The 22,652-nt window shown below is 36.6% G+C and overlaps 1 protein-coding gene across 1 annotated transcript; it reads right to left on the reverse strand.

The window, feature by feature from the left end:
• Positions 1-20,536, reverse strand: LOC142612708 (uncharacterized). The gene is made up of 27 exons (XM_075784848.1): positions 20,349-20,536; positions 19,927-19,992; positions 19,520-19,606; positions 19,377-19,433; positions 19,177-19,241; positions 18,914-19,083; positions 18,447-18,508; positions 17,972-18,055; positions 17,286-17,445; positions 17,095-17,210; positions 16,582-16,710; positions 15,502-15,573; positions 15,213-15,308; positions 15,053-15,130; positions 6,269-6,397; positions 5,977-6,153; positions 5,596-5,799; positions 5,376-5,489; positions 4,986-5,236; positions 4,622-4,667; positions 4,263-4,511; positions 3,745-3,975; positions 3,202-3,293; positions 1,524-1,752; positions 1,052-1,405; positions 539-612; positions 1-433 (listed from the first exon to the last, which is right to left on the reverse strand). The coding sequence occupies exons 1-27, from the start codon at positions 20,499-20,501 to the stop codon at positions 328-330; spliced, it is 3,651 nt and encodes a 1,216-aa protein (XP_075640963.1). The 5' UTR covers positions 20,502-20,536; the 3' UTR covers positions 1-327.
• Positions 20,537-22,652: the final 2,116 nt, after the last annotated feature.

A 22,652-nucleotide genomic window follows, 5' to 3' on the forward strand; every position in this document is an offset into this window, starting at 1 on the left:
TTGCAAATCAAATATCTGAGTTTACCACTTGTCACAAATTGCTAAATTGTATGATACAATACCAGGGCCTTAACAAGTGTCAAAGTTTTGATGCACTATCAATCAGGAATCTAGACGTGAGAATAAGAATAACCATCAAAGATGAATGAACCCAGTAATTCTACATTTAATCAGATTTGATCTTAAGAGTTTAAAAAGAAAGTAATCTTAATTACTACTATAGAAAACACTAATCCTCTCCCCCAGGTTAGCCCGTGTTCAAAATTGAAACAGAAAATTAGATTTACTACAAAAATTGCCTGTCTTGTATAGGCACAAAAAGTGTATTCAATAGGTCTTCTTTCTCAAAATTGGCTTTCGTGGTTCCTTCTTCACAGTTGTGGTGAATCCTGGGGTTGGTATATCCACCGTGGATTGATATAATTCCTTTAATCTACATTTGAGGCATAAAATAAGAACATTTGAAGTATCTACATGACAACTAAAAGTCCGCAACCAAGTAAAAGTGTTTTTATAGGGAAAATAATATTACAATTACCTTGGCATACTGATAACCAAGGCAACCACTGAAACCCCAACAACAAGAGGAAAGACTGGTGCCGCAGTTAACTCCTGTAGGACATGGAAGAAGAAAAAGAAATTTAACAAAAGAAATAAATAAAGAAGGAAAGTAATTTCTTTTCAAAAAAGAAGGAAAGAACTCATTTTAGTCAAATGATTTTTAAAAAAATTAAATTAAATTATTAGTCAGTTACACAAGCAGCTAGTGGGTTTTGTGCCCACACTTCTCCCCCCCACCCCTCCAAATCCAAACCCAATATTATGGGAGGATTGTCATTTGAGCTAAAGAGCGCATTGGATCATTCTGTCCAAAAGTATGCCCAGAAGAAATGCATTCAACGAGTACCATGAAATTAGTAAGTGCTTAAATAAGCTAATGACAAAATACAATAAAAGAGCTCTGCAAATCTCCTGATCACAACCATTGCCATCCAGATAGGTTAGAAGACATGTTTGAATGCTAACACATTGATGTCAGCATGAAACAAACCTGCTTATGGTGATTTTCTTCAACTTTGTATCTGAGTGGGCCAACATGAATTTGGGTATTCTTCTCCAAGTCAACTTCAATAATCTCAGACTCAAATTTGTGGGTGCTTGATGGGAGACTAGATCGTAGCTGCAGTAAGTGCTTACCCCTAGGCAAGTCCTTCACCTGGAAGAAGTTAGAAGGTGGCAGGTCGTAGACAGACCCCTTAGACATGTCAGTAGCTGACTTTATTTCCACCATTAGATGTGAATTTGGTTCCTCTATTCTCTTTCCTTCAACATGACAACTTAAAATGGTCATTTCTGGCTGTTCAAAGACAAGAAAATCTAATCCCCTGATATCCTCAGATCCAACCTACAAAAATCAACAGCATGCTCAAATTAGAGTTCACATATAGGCAGCAAACTCATAAAAGATATTAGTATTTGAAATTTTATATGTACTTCTATTGATAATATTAGCTACAACTAACCTTAACAGCGATGGATTCTGGAGATGCACGCTCAATCTTAGGGCTACCCAGACCATCCCTTTTCACTACTTTGATTACATATGTAGTGTCAGGATGAAGTCCTCTCAGACGATAACTTCCAGATGAATCTGTCACTGTCTCCTCATAGTAACCTTTTGACTCAGATCGAGCTTCAACTGAAACACCTTCTTTTGGTTGGCCAGACAGCAAAGTGATCACACCCATGGCACTGTAGAAAGTTTAAACCACCTCAGTGTCTCGCAGAAGCGTCATGTGCATTGAATAGAAAATCCCCCCCTTTTTTTAAGCATCAGGTGGTCTTGAGCCCATGAAGGGGGGGAAGGAAGCAATATTATGGAGAGAAGATATAAGCTACAATGTCAGAGAAATGCTACAATGTCAGAGAAATGCATACAAAACTTGGATTGTGCGCGCTTGTTTAGATACAATGCAAAGTCAAAATATTATTTCATACATTAACTTCAAGTCAAAGTTACAACAGAATATACTTGAGTTTCAGATTCAATAGTCATACTAGATAATCATAAGGGGTGAAAGGACAGATTTGTGGCTACAAAATTTTAAGGAGTGATTAATTTATTACTTTCAAAAAGTTTGTTTTTCCCCCAAAACTACACCCCACCTGATGATCTTAATTATATTGGCATTTTATGCAAATGTATCATTTAATTACATGTACCAAGACACTCTTTTCTTATTATAAGTAATACATTCATTGAAAAAGCGCAAAAATCACGGCACAACCCTAGTACATGGGAAGTATAGAGAGAATGTGACAAAAAGAAAAGGAAGAAAAAAAAATTTACAATATACTTGTTATATGACTGCGCAATACATGGGTTAAATCAAAATTACATGAAAACTAAAGAAAATATTTTAATAATATTATCAAAACCATCTTAATAGTTAGTGAACCATTTGAAACATTGCTAATGAGTTTCATGTAGAATCAATTATCTTTATAATCAATGAGCTACATGGCATAAGTACATTAGTTACATACAAACATATAGCACATATGATAGAAAATGTATAAATATTAAATAAATTTTATTTAAAATTTCTTGAAACTTAGGTAATAAAGTTTTACCTAGGGTAACTATTATAACAATTAACAAGCAACTTGAAATTTTGATAATAAAATTTCATCTAAAATAACGAACCACATGGCCAAAAAGCCCTTTATATGACGTGTAATACAGATGTTGAGCCACTTGGTGCAAGCATGATGTGCAGACAGCTTTTATTTTATAGCATATGATGTATTTTCTAAATTCATGATATCCAGCAACTGTAACAAGTTCAAAGTAGAGATTGAAATAGTAGTCATAGTTCACTCATAATATCTTTCCATTTTGATTTTCATTGTAGATGAAGGGGAAAGCTTGCAATAACTTTTATTGTTTGGTAATGTCAGAAAATAGTTGATTGCCAAGAGTTTAATATAAATTCCAAACTAATTTGTTTTTATCAAAAAGAGCGCAAACTAAGGAATGAACCTTTGAATTTCAAATTCTCTGATAGAGATTATGATCTGTCAAGGCAAATCAGTGCTAAGGCAACATAAAAACTCTCATATGTTTGCATTATCACAGCATGGCTATATTGAGAGAAGAAAGAATTGATTGATGGAAGGAGAGTAGAGTCACTAGAAGACCTGTAAGCCACACGGGTGGCCTGAAAAATGACTTCTCTAGACTCCCCAGAACCAAGTTCTATTGTCTGAGCAGAAGGTGAGAAAGCATACTCCTACAGGAAAAAAGAGGGAAGAGTAAAAAACCCAATTATTCATTAGTTGAGTCAGGTTATTAAAATAATCTTAGTTACAGCAGATAGAACAACCATAAATTCAATCATCTTCAATTTCTTTCCTCAGTTTATATGGCAGAAGTAGGTCACACCATCAATCCTTACTTTTAACCATAAGTGATTTAAAATAATATCATTATATTGTGTTAAATCTTGAAACTGAGGGCTGCAGAATGATGGATTCTGGTGGATGAACAAACTCAGTAGTCCTACAAAATGAACTAGACCTCAAAGAATTTATCAGAAACTTCCTAGTTTCTAATTTTGAATGCAGCATCATTAAACTGAAGATAAGACATAAAAGAGGGGGAAATAACAAGAGTGCAAAAACAAACAAAAAGTAGTCTATTTGCATGAAATGTTATTAAAAACGCTCATTCTGATAGGGTACCTTCAGCAGGGCACGCAGGTAGAAAGTTCCAGGGAATAAGTTATCAAAAAGGAAGGTTCCACCAGTCCCAGAAACTGAATTATTCCTATAACCCTCATCGCCACTCAATGATAGCAGCACAGAAGGAATAGGTTCTTTAGCATCATCTTCAGAATATATGCGTACAGAAATTTGACCAAGCTTCTGACAAGAAAAGGAATGAGGTCCAACCCGTTTTAGATGATAGCCAGGCTGCAGAAAGTGAAAAACATGAGGTAAGATAGCATTGAATTGAAGTCACAGGAAACAAATATACAGAAAATACATTAAATTCTATCCAATGGGTAAACCTCTAACGAAAGAAATAATGAACCCATTTATTAATGACATAAGCATTATTCAAATTTAAACATGAAATATCTAGGAATGGAAGTGATAGATCACTATTTAGGATAGTTACAGAAAGCACACCACTTAAAATATATTTTATTGCAAAAGAATTTGTCGTTACAGAAATCATATCATGAGACATTCCTTACCTTTGAAGCCTCAACACTGTAAGTTATGTCATCATATAGAGGCCCCCCAATGAAGGAACCATCAATCTCTGTGGTAGTTTCAAGTACTGATTCACCACTCTTGAAAGCAGCAATGTGGCTATCTCCAGCAGCAAGAATCCTAACATGAACACCAGAAAGTGGGGGAGACACTGATCCTTCAATATATAAGCCCAGTCGAGCAGAAAATGCAGGAACAGGAGCTTGACAACCATCACTTGTCACCAAGACCTAACATAACATAATTTTAGAATGAAGCTCGACAGAAAAATTTTTGAAATGAATATATATATGTATGTGCGCGCGCGCGCGCGCACGTGTGTGTATCAAATGATGCTTACACGACGTTGTCTAGGATAAAACAAGATCTTCTTCACCCCATTATCCCTGCAACACATCACAACATAAGCCAGTGCCACAAAAGGTACAGTAAACGCAAGTTAGCATTATTGTGAGCTGTTAAACTAAGTTCTCTAGCAATCAAATCAGAATGATGTAACATTACACATCCAAAAAAATAAATATATAAATAAAATCCAAGGGGTGGAGGAGCAAAAGGCTAAAGCTGCTTCAAAAAGCAATGAGATGGTAATTGAAACAGTCAACACTACACAAATAAAATACTTGAACTACTTCAGTCCACCACTTAGTAAACAGTAAAGCACTTGATGACACAATTATCAGAAAGCAGCTAAATGTATACACCTTGAGTCCCGAGGAAGAATAGTGAGTTTGTCTCCAGGATTAACCCATATAGAATGCTCATAAATGGCAGCACCTGTTTGATCCTTCTCAATGGAACTAAGTTTAGCTGTGGTACCATCAATGACCTCGCCCCCACCATTCAGAATGTCCACAACAATACTCTGAGGTAATTCATTTTTACCATCAAGTGTCCCAGACTCAACATTGATTTGTCCTTTAAGTAGATACCTTTCTCCTTTCAGAAAGACAGGCTACAGAGATAAATGGATGATGAAGGAAAAAGATAAATGATATTTTTTTTTTTGATAAATAGAAAAAGATAAATGATATTAATATCAATAATGTACTTAGACTTCCGATAATAATAAAAGAACTATATAAACTATGTACCGATGGATTCAATGTATCGAACTTCATTGATGAGCTCCCAAAGAAAATACATGAGTCAACAAAATGAAGTTCATGCAATCCAGGAGATTCTACACATATCTGCTGGGAACCTTTCTGCAGTTCACATGAAGGAATAAAAATCAATTTTTCTTGAAAATACATACGATTCCAGAATAGTTATAGGGATTTTAGATTAGGAAATTTAATGAAGAGAAACTACCTTAATTTTCAAGTTCACCGTTGAACCATCTGCTTGAGTCATGTAAGCATCTACATCATGAGTAGAGATAAACTTAACCCAGAAACCTTTCTGAACAAATACAATTCCGTTTACATCCTCTGCACCAACATCCAAATCAATGGAGCTCTGCTCCCAGCACCAATTATCTTCCCTAGACAGTGCTTCTGCAGAGTTATGTTTGACCTATAATTGTAATAACCATTTAAAGATAAATTAACATAGAATAAAACAGCATTCAGAAACTTAAACAAATTAACCTCAATTCTACATGAACGTTTTGATATTTATATTCATAACAAGAAACATGCTGAAAAAAAAATGTTATGGGAATATATAGACAAAAGAGAACAGTAATTATACCTCAAGCCTGTATTTTCCAGGGATGACATCTGTAAAGAGAAATTCACTACTGCTATCTGTCAAACTAACTGTCTTTCTCTCTTCGGTGCGTCTACCAGCCAATCTCAAAAGGGTAACAGAAACTGATGGGCCACATTTCTCCTTGCAGGCTATAGTTCCAAGTACATTGACTAGTGCCTTTGTAACAGACCAAAAAGAAAATTTTCATAGCCAGACAACCAACCAACTTCATAGTATAGTAGTATAAAGAAGCAAAAGGGCCTTAAATGCTTTAATTTTTGAGAAATATTACCTGAGAAAATTCAACATCCAACAATGGACTTTTGACCTTAACATCAACATGAGATGGCAAAAACATGAGTCCAGGAGCACTCTCAGGTGTCACTGCCATAGAAGATAAGCGATATTCACCTGGTGGAACCTGGACAGATTATAGATAAAGGAGAGAGATGTATATTGATCAGAAAAGGGGACATTAACTTTAATAAATGTATGTCTGAAAGACATCAAGGAAAAATCAAAATACCACAAAAAATATCATTTTACTAGACATTAGCAGCTTTATTATAATAATTATGAGAACTTAAAATTGTGAACCAACATGGTTATGGTAATTACAGTGGCATTATCTTTGGACCTGATTACTTGATAAACTTTAATGAATAGCTACTCAAAAATATGTTTGCCTTTTGTGCTTGTCTTTATTAACAACTGCATGACATGTATATGTTTTCCAGTTGATTTTACAATAACCATGTCAAACAAATAACCAAATTTAGTCAAATCCACAATCAACCAATTAAATGAGATGAGAAACAAATAACTGCAAGCTCCCCTGTTCTGATTGCTCATGATCTTGCATCAACCAAGGATCAGAAGATCAGTTATAAAACAGAAATATATCCACTCAATGGGAACAGGGGCACAGGTGTTTTTTTGGTATTGATCAATGGTGAGGTGAGAGGATGTAAGGATAGATCTCTGGAGATTTTCCCAGATTTCTAAGGACAAGGAGACCACGGTGGCTGATTATTTCGCTTTCTGATGACTGTGCTCTCTGGAAAGCAACTTTTACTTAGGCTGTGCATGAGGGAGCTGTAATCCATGATTTTTTTTTTGATAGGTAAGAAAGTAATATTATTAATAGAAAAGAAGAAAAGATTCACAGAGTTCACGATAGTGAACAAAGAACAACATAGAAAACAAAAAAGAAATAAAGGAATCAAAAACCTATTCTAGGAGACAAAAGAAAATCAATAATAGTCGAACAATCCGAAAGACCCCAACACCGAGACCAATCAAAGAGAGTCCGCTAGCACAAATCTAACAACTGGGCCATTGATTTCTCGATATCCTCAAAAGAACACCGATTATGTTCAGTTCAAATAGTCCACATCAAATAGCCTAGTACCAAATTCCAAATATCGGAATTATATTTCCCAAGCCAATGGTGCCAACAACATAGTGAGTCTGCAACTGAACCAGCATCAAGGTTGGCCCAAGGCCTAGGCCTAAGGTCCCCACCACAAAAAATATTTATCCTTTACAAAAAAAGTTCCCATCCCATTATAAAATGCCCAAAATTTTATAAAAAATATGAATTTTTTCAAATGGTTGTGCACTTTTTATTATTAGTGATGTTAGGAATATCACAAATTTTACTATAGATTTACAAACTAACATGTTACCAATCACAAAAAAAATATTTTAAATATTCATTAATTACATTATTGAAGTTCATCGAATCATTGTTATTGTCACGTAATATTATGAACATTTTGTAGTACCTTTAGCATTTTCCTTTTTTATTTCTAACAAGACTTTAACAAAAAATTGCAAATGTGCTAGATCATCAATGATGATTAATCTCCCCTAATAGTTTGAAATTTTAATATTTGTAAACTAATCTATTACAAATTAATTAATATCATAGATTACAAATTAGATTATAAATGTAATTAACTATGTATCGTCATCTATTCAAGATAAATTAATTTTCTTTTTAAAAAATAATATTTTTTTTTCTTTTTGTTAAATTTATTTTTCAATTATAATATTCAATTCTCTATATGAAATTAACCTTAGTTTTTTTTTTTTTTTTTTTTTTTTATAAGTAAGAATGATATATATACGAAAGGTTACTCTATGCCTGAAAAACACATAGTAACCCAGAAATTACAAGAAGAAGAAAACAAAGAGAAACAAGAGAGAAAACCAAACAACAAAGAAATTACAATAGGAAAAGGGAGCAAAGAAAAGAAGGGAGGGAATCACTAGACGTGAGTCCCCACGCCCGAGACCAATCAAAGAGAATTCCACTAAAAGAAGCAAGCAACTGATCACTAGAGCTATCCAAATCCTCAAAAGTCCTCCGGTTCCGCTCCTTCCAAATACACCATAGGATGCACAACGAGACTAAACTCCAGATCTGAGACGAATGCTTCCCCAGCCAATTCCACCATTCAAAAAGCAAGTCTGGAATCGAACTAGGCATAACCCAAGCCAAGCCAAAAGTTATAAAAACAAAGCTCCATAACCGATAGGCCACTTCACAATGAAAAAGTAGGTGATCTACCGTCTCTCCACAATGACGGCACATAATGCACCAATCCACAAAATCCAATCTCCTCAATCTCAGATTGTCTCCCGTTAGGATCTTATTCCAAGCTACACACCAAACAAAAAAAGAAACTCGCCTAGGGGCCTTTACTCTCCAAATAGCTCTCCAAGGAAAGATAGTTAGAGAATTTCTTAATTTGTTATAGTACGACCGGATGTCAAAAGCCCTATTAGGCTTCAATTTCCATCTCATCCGGTCTCCAACATCCATAGGAGGGGTTATAGCACCCAACATACGAAGAAACCGCAGCCCTTCATCCATCTCCCAATCATTAAAAAATCTACTAAACCGAACATTCTAAAATCTTCTATCCTCCGCCCCCTGCCTATACAAAGAAGCTTCAACAGAAGCCTCCTTATCAATGGCAATGCCACACAGCCTTGGAAAAGCCAATTGAAAAGGTTGACCCCCATACCACCCATCCTGCCAAAACCTTACCCTATTCCCCAACCCAACCACAAACTGACAATTTTTGCTGAAATCCTCCCAACCCATGCGGATACTTCTCCACAAACCACACCCATGAGCTCCCCTACCCAGCTTTGAGGTCCATCCCCCCCAATCTTCCCCATATTTTGAAGCTACTACCCGCCTCCATAACCGACCATCTTCCTTTCCAAACCGCCACAACCATTTCCCCAATAAAGCCTTATTAAAGGTAGTGAGTTTCCTTATCCCTAAGCCACCATTGGCTATAGGCGCACAAACTTTGTCTCATCCTACCAAATGAATCTTGCTATCTCCCCCATAGGAAATCCCTTTGCAACTTTTCAATTTTATTAGCCACATGAGTAGGAATTGTGAATAACGATAGAAAGTAAGTCGGAAGACTAGAAAGCGTACTCTTGAGTAACATCAAACGACCCCCCTTAGACAAGTACAACTTCTTCCACCCAGATAATTTCCGCTTAATATTTTCCAAATTGTATTCCAAATTGAAGGGGAATTGTGAGGAGCCCCCAACGGCATGCCAAGATACAACATAGGTAAAGATCCAACTCTGCAGCCCAAGATGTCAGCCAGAGCATGCACATCACCAACCTCCCCTATAGGAACCATTTTGCTCTTATGCACATTGACCTTCAAACCTGTTACCACCTGAAAACTAAGGAGCAACAACCGAATATGAAGAATTTGCTCCACATCTGCATCACAAAAGAGAATAGTATCATCTGCAAATAATAGATGTGAAACGCGTTCCCCACCATCCCTCCTACCCTCAAAATTAAAACCACGAATCAAGCCAATTCCCTCCATTCTTCTCAACATCCTACTAAACACCTCCATCAAGATCAAAAACAGCATAGGAGATAGCGGATCTCCTTGTCTTAAACCCCTTGAGCTACCAAAAAAATCAGCTGGGGACCCATTAATCAAAACAGAGAACTGAATTGTGGATATACAAGAACGTATCCACTTACACCACTTCACTCCAAAACCCATCCTATTTAGCAGATAGAACAAAGCCTCCCAATTCACATGATCGTAGGCTTTCTCCATATCGAGCTTACAAATGACTCCAGGAACCCTACTCTTCCCACGACTATCCACACACTCATTCGCAATGAGAACCGAGTCAAAGATTTCTCCCACCCACAAAACTATTCTGATTCTCAGAGATCAACTGATCTAAAACCACTCTCAAGCGATTTGCCAAGACCTTAGCCAAGATTTTATACACTCCCCACCAAACTAATAGGTCGAAAATCTCTAATATTGGAGGCATCATTCTTTTTAGGAATTAAAGCAATGAAGGTCGCATTAAGGGATTTTTCAAACTTGCAATGATGGAAAAACTCTTCAAAGACCGCTAAGACATCTTTCTCCACTACCTTCCAGCAATGATGATAGAACGCCATAGTAAACCCATTCGAACCTGGAGCTTTGTCCCCTTCCAAATCCCTAACAACTTGAAGAATCTCCTCTCTCTCAAACTTCCTTTCAAGCCAAACCCTCTCCCTATTCTCGATACGATCAAATTCCAAACCCTCCACAAAAGGCCTCCACTCCTCAGTCTCCTTGTACAAATTTTTATAAAATTGTACAACTTGATAAGTTACCTCAGAGGCCTCTTCAAAAACCACCCCATCCACCTCCAAGGTCCTTAGATGACTAGACCGTCTATGGGAGTTAGCCATTTTGTGAAAAAACTTGGTGTTATTATCCCCTTCCTTGATACATAACATCCTAGATTTTTGTCTCCAGGAAATTTCTTATAAGGAAAGAAGATGCTCCACCTGGGACCTCAATCCAGCCCTATGAACTTTCTCCCCATCAGAGAGACCAAAATCCCCCTCCTTAGCGTCTAATGTTATCAACTCCTCCAGTAATTGCTTCTTTTGACGCGCTACATTACCAAACTCTCGGCGATTCCATTGCACAATATCCTCTTTTAGAGCCTTTAATTTTTTCGCAAGCACAAAACTAGGAGTACCTACAAAAAAATGTCAATTCCACTAGGTTTGAACTCTATCCACAAATCCCTCCGACTTCAACCACATATTTTCAAATCTGAATGGACTTTTCCCCCTTGCCATTCCCCCTGCCTCCAAGAGAATTGGACTGTGGTCTGAGACAGTACGGGGCAAAATCCTTTGAATAACATCTGGGAAATGATCCTCCCAATCAGAAGTGACCAAAGCTTTGTCAATCCTAGACATCATTGGTTGATCAGAACCACTGGACCAAGTAAAGCTACCTCCTTCCAAAGGCAAATCAACCAAGTTAAGATCCTCAACAAATTCAGTAAATTTTTCCATAGTCATGGACAAACGGGTCTCGCCCCTACGCTCGCTAGAAAAGCGAACTATATTAAAGTCCCCAAAGCAGCACCACGGAATCCTCCAACACTGCTGAACTCCCACTAACTCATCCCACATGAGACCCCTCTCAACATTCTCATTTGGGCTATAAACGCCTGAGCAAGCCCAAATAAACCCATCCCCCACCCCTTTCCACTCTACCGACACTGAGAATATACCAACCATAATCTCCACCTTATCCAAAACCCTTTTGTCCCACATAAGCAAAATACCACCAGCAGTTCGATCAGCCTCCAAGACAGCCCAGTCCACATATGGGCAGCCTCACAGACTACAAACCAGCTGTCTATTCATGCTAGCAATTTTTGTCTCTTGTAAACAAACAACATCACACTTCCACTCCCGCAACAAGTTCTTCACCACAAGACGTTTCCGAGGATCATTTAAACCTCTAACATTCCACGAAATCATTTTTATCTTCATAAACACTAAAATAACCCCAACTACAAACACCATCACAAGACCACCCTCTATCTTCTGTCATAATTCACCGAAGAAATCAAGTTTTGCAGCTCTCTGCATCCCTTATTTTTGGACTTAGCCACCTTTTTGCTGCCTGTTACTTTCCTATGTAACACATTGGCTGCCCCATCTCTGATTCAAGCCTCTGTAAGAGACCAATGCACAATTTCTCATGTTGAGTCATAGATAACCCAACCAATTTACTAAAACCAGGAATTCTATGTTTCACCCACCCAGAAATATCTATGTTAGTCTCAATACTAAAAACCTCATCAACCTCCTCCAACTCTGCCAAGGTTGTCGGCGCACTCGGATCAAAGATTTGCAGAGGAAAGGCAACTGACAAGTTTGTATCACCAACACCCGCAGAAAAAACAGCTGCTTCCTCCACAAGCATAGCCTCCCCAAGAAGGCAGAGTTCCTTACTATAAGAAGAATTAACCTCCTGACCCACTACCCCCAAGCCCCTTGGTCCACCTCGCACCAACTCCAGAAAGAGGTCAAGGAGAAAAGGTCCTAACAACCGTGGCACTAAATTGAGAGTCACTGTCCTCTTACCTTTAGAAAACAACCCACTCTACAGCGAAATGGAACCGAAAATGTTATTCCGGTCAAAGCTCAGCCTGAAAACCATCGCCGGAGGGGACTCGGCACACCCCGCCACTCCTACCGGTGGCGTGCAACGCCGATGAGGTGAACCCACCAGATCCCCGGTGCAACGCATCACCTGTAACGGCAAAACAGGGCTCGTCGGAGGCTCCGGAGACACCAAAAGGCACAAGCCACCCTTATCGGCCTGAACCCGTACCTTCGGTGACCACACAAGACCTCCGGCCACCTGCAACGGCGTCACAAAGCTCGTCGGACTCGCCCATGGACACTCCCCAGTCTTCTCGTGATTATCGGTTGAGGGTAAGGGCTCAAGACACTTAACGGAACATTCTCCAGGCTCAAAGGATATTGGGCTTGTGAGCTGTGGGCCTAAACAAGACTCACTAACAGTCATTTGGGCTACCAACTTGTTAGGGCCCAAACCCAGACCCAACTTACCCTGATGCATTTCCTTACCAGCCCGTGAAACCCATTTATGCTTCTGATCTCTCCCTTTCTTCCTATCCCAGGAAACCCGCCTCCTCCCCATCACGTCAACCTCCACGATAAGACCTCTCCCTGTCCAGCATGGTCTCCTTACATCACTCCTTTTCCTATTGTCATAGGCTTTTGCATTCAAACTGAAACTTGGGAAACGTATCCTACTTTCTGCCACTGACTCCTCATTAATGCACTTCTCCCTCCTATCACCTCCTCCCACCACCATCTTATCAGGCTTGCCTACCGGAAAAACTCCCACCTTAGCACCTGTGAGACTCCGATTCCCCTCCATCTTCTCCCCTCCTAAATGTGTCTTCTTCCCCTTGACAATGGAACCTACCTGCTTTGGCTGCTTTCTATCCTCTACTCTTCCATGAATGCCTTGCACAGCTTCAACAAAAGTTCTAGAGTGTTGAGTCTCCAAATATTGCCTATGCACCTGAGGAATAAAAGTTGGAAGACCAGTTCCACCCACTGCATATTGGGAGGGATACAACATCTTTCTTAGTTCAAGGCCAAAAGCCCTCCAACCATATCTCTCTTTGCCTTCAGGGATAATGATCGACCTCCTACACCCGCCAGCTTTTAGTTCAGTCAGAAGTAAAAACTGACCAAAAGAGTTGGTGCTACGCCGGAGAGTATAAGCAGTGTCACCGTCCCTAAATGTAAAGAACTGTTTGGAGCTTGCCCCAACAACAGTGTGTTCAATATTCTTCATCAGCCATTGTGCTGCATTCTTACCCATGAGGACTGATCTCATAGAATATTTGCCCCTCTCATAAATCTGTAACAAGAAATAACGTCCCCCTTCCTCTACAACTAATTGAAAAAACTTGGATTCAATGACGAAACTGTGAAAAGTTAGTATTATTCATTAAATTATGTATTTAGTACATCAAATTAACCTCAATTTGATTAATATTAAATAATTTTATTTAATTAATATTTATATATAAAATGTCCCACATAAATCTTTTGCCTTAGGCCCCAAATTAGGTTGGGCTAGCCCTGCCTGGCATGACCCAATCAATCCCAAACAACTGAAGCATATGCATCTGCATCGAATGAGCTAAAGGACAAAAAATAAGAAGGTGATCCACAGATTCCTCATTACAACAACACATACAACAATGATTTGCCACGGGGCGACCACAGAGCATAAGATTATCCAAAGTGAGAGTTTGGCCATGAGCTGCTGTCCATGATTTGTATTCTATTAAGTTACCCCAGTCTCAAAAGGATAGGATGATCAAAACCATTTCTAAGGTTCAAGGCTTCAAAGTATGTACTTATTGTGAAGTCTTGAGAAGTGGAGGGTATAAACCACAAAAGTTTCCCGTGGCAGACAGTATAACTTGCTAAGTCTCCTCCTCATGTTGGATTCTTTGTGTGGGCTACAATGAAGGGAAAAATTCTTACTGATAATTTGCAAAAAAGTGGAATTAATATTCCTGAATGGCGTAGCATGTGCAAGTCTGATGGAGAAACAATTGACCATTTACTCCTCCATTGTAGTGTTGCTAGAGAGTTATGGGATTTCACAACTCACAGTATCCCTTGTCGATGTAACTTTGGTGATGCCTTTGAGAATGTAGGATCTACTTGTCAGCTAGGCTGGTCTCTGTGGCAGAAAGGGTAAGTTGACAATCTGGAGTAATATTCCATCTTGTCTGATGCGGAAAGTTAGCAGAGAGGAATATGAACAATTTTGAAGACAAAGGAACTTTCCGTAATTCAGCTCAAATCAAAGTTGGTGTTAGTGGGCAGTTTATTTGGATAAAAACAAGCAAATTCGTGCTCCTTTGCTTTTGATTCCAATCGTTTGTCTTTTCTGTATCTTGGTTGACCTACTTATTTTCAAATCTTTTTACTGATTCCAGCTGCCGCCCGCCACGGAGGGGCGGGGGGGGAACTCGTATCAAAAAGAAAAACCATAAGATAAAAAGCATAAGAAGCTTTGTAAAATTTAACAAAAATGCCTTACTGGCTTCTGTTGACCTAGAAACACCATCAGAACGAAACTACAATATACTGTAAGCAATTTAAGAGCTCTAAGTCATTGAGCTTCAGGCTTACATACCTCAAAGCAGAAATTTCCACTTCCATCTGTCAGTTTCACTTGAGGTTTGACATTCTCTGGTCCATGAGTCAAAGCTACCTAGAATACAAGCTCAACAACGAGTTTAATTGACATGCAAAGCATAAATATAAAAAATCATATGAAAAAATTCGGGGTTTACCTTTGCCTTGTAACCAGCACTAACCATCCTAACCACACCACAGACATCATAGGAAACTGCTTTAATATCTGCAATTGAAGCCATGTTTGGTAACACCTAAACAAGCAAGCCAAGTTAGGAAAGACGAAAGAGAAAAGGAAAACAGTGTAATTCATTACAATTGAGACATAATCCAGTTCATTGAGCTAAATGTGAATGTAAATAACTGATCACTGTCAATTTCAATTATCACAAAAGGGGGACCTTACTAAAGATTCAAGATACAATTATGCACTTTGCTTTACTTTACCATATAATCCTTCAATATGTTGAACTTGTAATGCTCCTTTGTGGCCTCTATTGTATAACGATTAGGCGTAACCTAAAATACAACAAATTGGAAACACAAGAAGATAATACTCGAATATATGATAAAATATTTGATCTTATACTTCATGTGTGTCAAATTTACAATAAACACATTGCATTATGGTAATAAAACTTTTCTCAAGCCTAGGTACCTCAACCAATATCAAAGACATGAATCAAATAACAAAATGTTTAAGTGATTGACAAAAAAAACATATTCACAGGAACAGTCATACACGCAAGAGATAGGGAAAGATTGTTGTAGTAACGGTTTAAGTCAAGTTATAATATATAAATGCAGACCTTCTGTCCAAAGACATGGAGATAAATTGGTTTCTATTGTAAAAGAAAATGCAAAAAAACTCAACAAATTTTTTGATACACTAGGACAAGATGGTTGAGCTGTTTCATTTAATAAATAAATAAATAAATAAAAAAACTCCCCATATTTTCTAGCTGAACAAGCCAAAAGACTTTAATTCATTTGTCATATAGAACTAGGAAAGGTTATCAGATTTTTTTTTGGGTGGGGGGGCACAGATGGAGGGGAAGAAGCCTCCCATATCTAACACAGTATGATTTCCATGCGGGAATAAATAAATAAATAAAATCCTTATCAATACCTACCTACCCAGTCCTGTGGAGTGGTGATAATTAGTAAAAATAGTACAGTTTAATTCACCACCAATTTATAGGCCAACTCCTTGAATCTGCGACTACAACTACAACATGCAGACTGTCTCATAAGAGACTGACACAAACATCATAAAGATGCCAGCTCATATTACTTCTTTAAACATAACTGAGGACAAACAGATATATAGAGCCAATAAATAACATAATCAGCATAATACAGAGATGAATGCCACTCAAAAATTTCTGAACAAACTGATTTTTCTGTGAAAGAAATGAACAGCCAAATAGATCAATTAAACTTGGATATTGAGAGCACGTGCAGAATTATAGCTAGTCAAGCTCTACACAAACACACACATTTAAGTATCTTTTATAAAGTATTTACCTGGTCAAGTTTGTAATATCCTTGTTTGTCAGTGATCGACCTTTCATGACCATCAACTATAATTTTGACACCGTCCACTCCCATGTCATTTCCATCAACTACACGGCCTCCAACAGAAAATCCAGTGACCTATTCAAGGATTCTGCATGTTAATATTTTCACATAATCACAAAACCAAACATAGGATAAGCATACAAACAATCACCTGTATAATCAAATATTTTTTAGCACATGTAAGGCTAAGTACAGAAAATGAGAATAAGAAGAGTAATATATACATACTATAATTTGCATATCTACTATTAGCGTACACATTTTTATTTGACAAATTTTTCTTTGTTACCAAGTCTTAAGTTTTAAATCCAAACAAGTTTACCTCAGAATTTATAGACAATTTTACAACATGCTGACAAAAATCTAATGGAACAAGAAATACAACAAAAGGATGGTGAACAAATACCATAACAGGAGAAAATATTATGTTTCAACCATGTAGGCAACCATATGGCTTACCTGAAACTTTTGAGGAATGGTCACATGTTGATGCTCAACAGACACTGACACAACGGTAGGTGAAACATCAAATACTGTGTTTTCACCCTTGTAGTAAGGTATGAGCTCGTAACTTCCTGTAAGTAATTCAAACATTTGAGAGAATGTGCTAGTAATTAGAATTGAAAATAGACAGCCATATAGGGAATTACCACAAGGTATTGATTTAAACGTGAACAATCCATCAGCATCAGATACAACATGACAGAGAGCCTTTCTCGATCCTAGGACATTAGCAGAACCTTGGGGACAATCTACCTCTAAGACATCATCCGAGTATAAATAAATATGAACTCCCAAGATTGGATTTCCCTACCAAAAGGTAACAAAAGGCTTTCAGCTTATATAGAAGGATGCAAATGTGAAGCATAATCAGCCAGCAAGTGATGAGTAAATTTAACTACTAAGTCCAATATCATACTTTAACAGAACACCTAATAAGATAAACATTGATGTACATAATATCTTCTAAGAGGATAGTGGAAAAATTATATTACCAAACAAATCATCATAATATGGCTGATCTCAAATCAAGTGAAAATGCTAACCTTTGGAAACAAATTGATAAATAAACTTATAAGAAACAGTTATAGACATAAAGCCAACAGCCTTGTGGCTCAGTGGCATCACTTGATTCTTCTCATGTAAAGAACCTGGTTTCAAATCCCCCCTCACCCACTTGTTGTAAGCAAAACAGTTATAGACATGAATCATGAATGCACAATTGGCCTCCAGATCCCCTACTAATACATGGATTTTTAAACAAATTAACAATAAAAATTTAAAAGGAAAAAAAATAGCACTGTTATGCAACTGTTGTCTCTAAAAAAATAATTACCTGAGCAACAACAAACCCTCGGACATCATACCCAGGGACAAAGAAAATGTCATCAACTAGTCCATTTCCAAACCCCAATTCCACCTGCAAGAAGTGTCTCCCAAATGAGTGACAATGTAGAATTTACATGCTCATCAACAATAATGCCTCACATACATACATTAATAAATACACACATGTATATTAGTAGTAGTAGTAGTAGTAGTAAAAAAAGACATGTCAGTCAAGGAGCTACTGAGAGCATGACTTTAGATAGAATAAAATGGTAGAAAATCATTAATGGTACACTGATTTGTCTGTTGAAGATCCATTACTCAGCCCAAACTTTGGGGACTAAGGATTGGTTGTTGTTGTTGTTTTTGTTATTGTTGTGCGAGTGAGAGAGAGAGAGAAAGAGAGAAGAAGAAGATAGAGGGGAACAAAAATAGCAAGAAATGGAAGAGGTATGAACAAAGTGAAAGAAAAAGCAGAAGACCTCCGTGGAACCTCTAACTTCAACTTTCAGGTCAGGATGCAAAGCACGCAATTCGTATTTCCCTGCACCCAAAGAAGGATGTCATCAAAAACAGAATTCCCATTTGTTTAAAAAAATGTGTGTGTGTGTGTGTGTGTGAGAGAGAGAGAGAGAGAGAGGGAGAGAGAGGGAGAGCATTATCAGGAAAAATTTTGGTGATCTCTTTAAAATTAAATTCACTTGGAGTAAATAATCACAAGTGCAATCCCAGTAGACAATTGGATCACTGCATGTGCTATAGCATGCAAGAAATTTCATTGAGAATCTGAGATTCAATGTCATCCAACTTTTCTTAAAAACAACCTATTTGTTAAAAATACTTTAGGATAGGTTGGGAGCTTTAATGGTGTTTTCTTTGAAGAAGTAGCCACATGGAGTAAAAAAGCGTTCATCAAATTAACAAAAATGCACTATGCAAACTTTCATACCTGGAAGAATATTTGTAAACAAGTAAATCCCCACTGATGACGTTGATACAGAAGAGATGAGATCACCACTAGGAGACAAAAGTTCAACATTTAAATTTGAAGGACCTCCATTTTTATTAGAGCAGCTCTCTCCACCAACAGCTCCCACCACCCTACCAGAGATGGTGAACCTACAACATAAAAAACTTTCAAGTTGTAAATCATACTGAAATTTAGAGCAAGCCCAAGCACAGAAATTATAACAAGAATCAATCAAAACAAACCCTGTGAAACGGAAATTTATATCTTCATTGCTATTGCAACCAGTATCATCAACAACAACATGAACCTGTAAAGGATATTGTTTGTGTCAGAATATATCCCGACTCGATTTCAGAAAACATAGGCCACGTGTCACACAAAGGAGAAAGAGTGCACTTTGCTTGAGAAAATTTGACATAAATTAACAATGCAATCACTAAACCTTCTCTGGGTCCCATGCCCATCCTTCTGGTCCATTAATCTTAATTACAAAAGAACCCTGCAACATATATAATTATTTCAATGAGAATAACTTAACAATAAGCGCACAAACAAGAAATATGGATCAGGATTCTAATTGTTTACCTTGTCATATACTGGAATAAAGTAGTAGCCATTAGGGGCACACTGAGTTCTGTCCTTTACCAATCCATCCACTGTTTGAAGCTCGACCTACAATTCAAACCATATCAAATACAATCCATCTACACGTCAAGCACAAACAAATTCAAACAAACTAAATACAACGCCTTTGACTTCCTTTCCTTTTAAGGTCACCATTATCTACCCATGCCAATGCCCTTTTTACATTATTAATTAATGCGACCAAAGCTACAACAAAGCGATAATTATACATTTTTCTTTCAAACATTTCATTCCCTCGCCTCAGTTTGAGGATTACGGATGCCACCAATTCAGACTCAGTACTATACAAGAAAAGCTTCAAAAGCAAAATGTGTGCGCTTGACAAATCACAAAACACAAAAACATACCGAAATGTGAGAATAATCCATTTTCGCATCATTCGGCTTCCTCGAATTCATCAAATACCTACTAGCCTGCAACAAACAAATACAAAAATTTTCAGAGAAATAAACAACTCGAATTCAGAAAGAGTAAGAACTCATAGATTTCGGATTATAACTAATTACTGCATCAAAAAAATGAAGAAAACACGGAAATAAACTAGCAGATTGGCAGAATCCAAAAGAGAAGAGATCAGCGCCAAATTCAGATCCATGATTTCTCAGAAATTTGTGTTTTATTGTACAACCAATCCTCCGTTTGATTACTGAAAATTTCAATTCAACCCTGATAAAACGATTCGAATTTTATCCTATACTTTTCTTAGGAAATTTATCAGCAACCAAACGGAGTGGTATCGAAGAGATAGAGCATAGTGAATAGTGTTGACCTCGACGAAGCCACCGCAGCCATGGATGGAATCAGCGGAAGCAGGTGACAGAGAAGAGAAGAGTGCGATCAATACGCATAGCACGGCGTCTCTCATCTTCATTCTGCGCTGCGTGTGGACTTTGAGCTCGCCCACACTGTGTTTCACTTTCATTGCAAAATCAAAAGAGATCTGCTTTTTTTTTTTTTTTTATTACATATATATATATATATATATATATATATTTACATATCTCAGAAAGGAATTTGTCCTTCGGCTTTTGGAGCTCTGGCACGAGCGGTAGTGTCTGGTACGAGAGGGGTTTATGGGTTTTGTTAGAACGACACCGTTTGCTTCTCCTTTTGACAGTTTATATTGTTTAAAAAATAATTTAGTTTGTTCTGATTTTTAAATCAAAAAATAATAATAATATAGTTATCAATAATAATAATAATAATTTAGATCCCTCTTTTTTAATTGAAATAATATACCTAATTTTATCATAATTTATTTTAAGAAATTCAAACTTAATCTATAGTATTATTTAAGGGGCTTCCTTGTTTGGATTCCTAATTTTTTTAGTATTAAATTGTCCCTATACCCCTATGATTAAGTAGAGATAAAACCAAAGGACAATCTGATAAAAATGCAACTCTAATTACCACTAAAATATTGCCTAAAAAATATGATCATTTTCCTATTAATTTTCAAATTACTTTATCCACTTAAAAATTAGATTTTCAAAATAAAAATTATATATATAAAATAAAATAAAAAACACAATTTTTTCTATAAAATAGGACCACTAAAAAAAAACTTCATTGGACGCGCTTCGCGCGTGTGATGAAGCTAGTTTAATTAAAGTTTGTGTATTTTATGGTTGTTTTATTTTTTTATTTTTTTTTTAAAAAAACTATGGTTGTTTTAAATTTTATCCAATAAGACAATGAGTTATAATGAATTTAAACTAACATAGTTTATGACTATTTGTAACTCCGAAAATTATATATATATATATTAATAATGTGGGGGAAATATGGTGTTTTAAATGAACAACATTAGAATATGTTAGGTTCAAAATGTTTAGATTCTAAATTTATGTATGTTGGAAAATCGAGAACAAAAACATGTTTAGATTAGGTGTTAGACTTTGCTTAAGATTGTCCAAGTCAAGATTCAAGAACTGTCAAGCTGCCGAAAGAATAGTTCAAATTTTGTGAAGCTCGACTGATCGAAAGTCGTATTTTGCAGATTTTAAATCAGGTCCAAAGCTCACGAAAACGTTTAGGGTTTTAGTCCTACACTACCTAGTATAAAAAGAAAACCCTAAATACGTTTAAAAAGTTCATGAGATTTGTGAAGTTTCTGTAACCTTCTGACTTAACAAACATCTACCAGAACGAGATCTACAATCAAGAACTGGTGGAAACAAGTTACTGCATAAAGATTTACTGTTACTAGTGATCTAAAACCTTTGAGTGGGATCTCAAAGCCACAAACGTGGGTGATTGTGTTCAACAAATTTAGATAGAAGAGTCCATAGAGTTGGAACTGCATGTGGTCGTGTGAGTAAGTTCTACAAGAAGTAGTTTTAGATTTTAGGGAGAAAATCTATTGTAAACTTTTATTCTATTATAGTAAATTTGTTTACCTTGAGGATAGTTAGGTTAAACTCTCTCTAAATTTTTACTTTAAAACTGTTGTTTTATTAGTTTTCCTAGGTCATCATATTACTATCTTCTTTATTTTTTCACACTAAGTAATATGATTGCATTAATTTAACCTAGATTTGAATAATTAATCTAAATAACTACTTGTCTAATTAATTAGGTTAAACAAATCTGGTTTACAGGGTCTAAACAAACAAACAAAAATACATTAACGAAAATAAAAAAATTTTAAATGTTTGTATCATATAGATATAGATAATTGAACTGTTTTGTGATGCATTTGAAACAATTTAGGGTGTTACAGAACAATAATAAATTTAGGATTTGAAAGCCAAGTTCAAGTAGGATTCAACACTTCACGAACTTAATTCAATACTTAAGTGACACCAAAAATATCAATATAAATCCGATTCATAAAATTTGATCATTGGACAATTGAATTTCAATTTGATATTCTAACATACCAAACTCGATTGTTGAAGTCATAATTTCACATTGAAATTGTGTTTCGCTACGTAAAAGGAAAAATAAAATAAAGGAAAAAAGGTGAAGAAAGTGGAAATTATGAGAATAATAAATTATTTTAGATTCCATGTAGCCTACTTGGATAAAGTTAGGAAATGCAAAGGGAAAATGTTTTTTTTTTTAATTAAGT

Source organism: Castanea sativa, chromosome 10 (assembly GCF_040712315.1).
Source record: "Castanea sativa cultivar Marrone di Chiusa Pesio chromosome 10, ASM4071231v1".
Taxonomy (NCBI): domain Eukaryota; kingdom Viridiplantae; phylum Streptophyta; class Magnoliopsida; order Fagales; family Fagaceae; genus Castanea; species Castanea sativa.

Coding starts and splice junctions, on each gene's coding strand:
- LOC142612708 (XM_075784848.1), bottom strand. CDS start 20,501: ATGAAAGTGAAACACAGTGTGGGCGAGCTCAAAGTCCACACGCAGCGC. Junction 17,446..17,971: donor GAGGGTTTGTTGTTGCTCAG/GTAATTATTTTT, acceptor ACCTTTTGGTAG/GGAAATCCAATCTTGGGAGT. Junction 15,574..16,581: donor GATATTACAAACTTGACCAG/GTAAATACTTTA, acceptor GTTGTATTTTAG/GTTACGCCTAATCGTTATAC.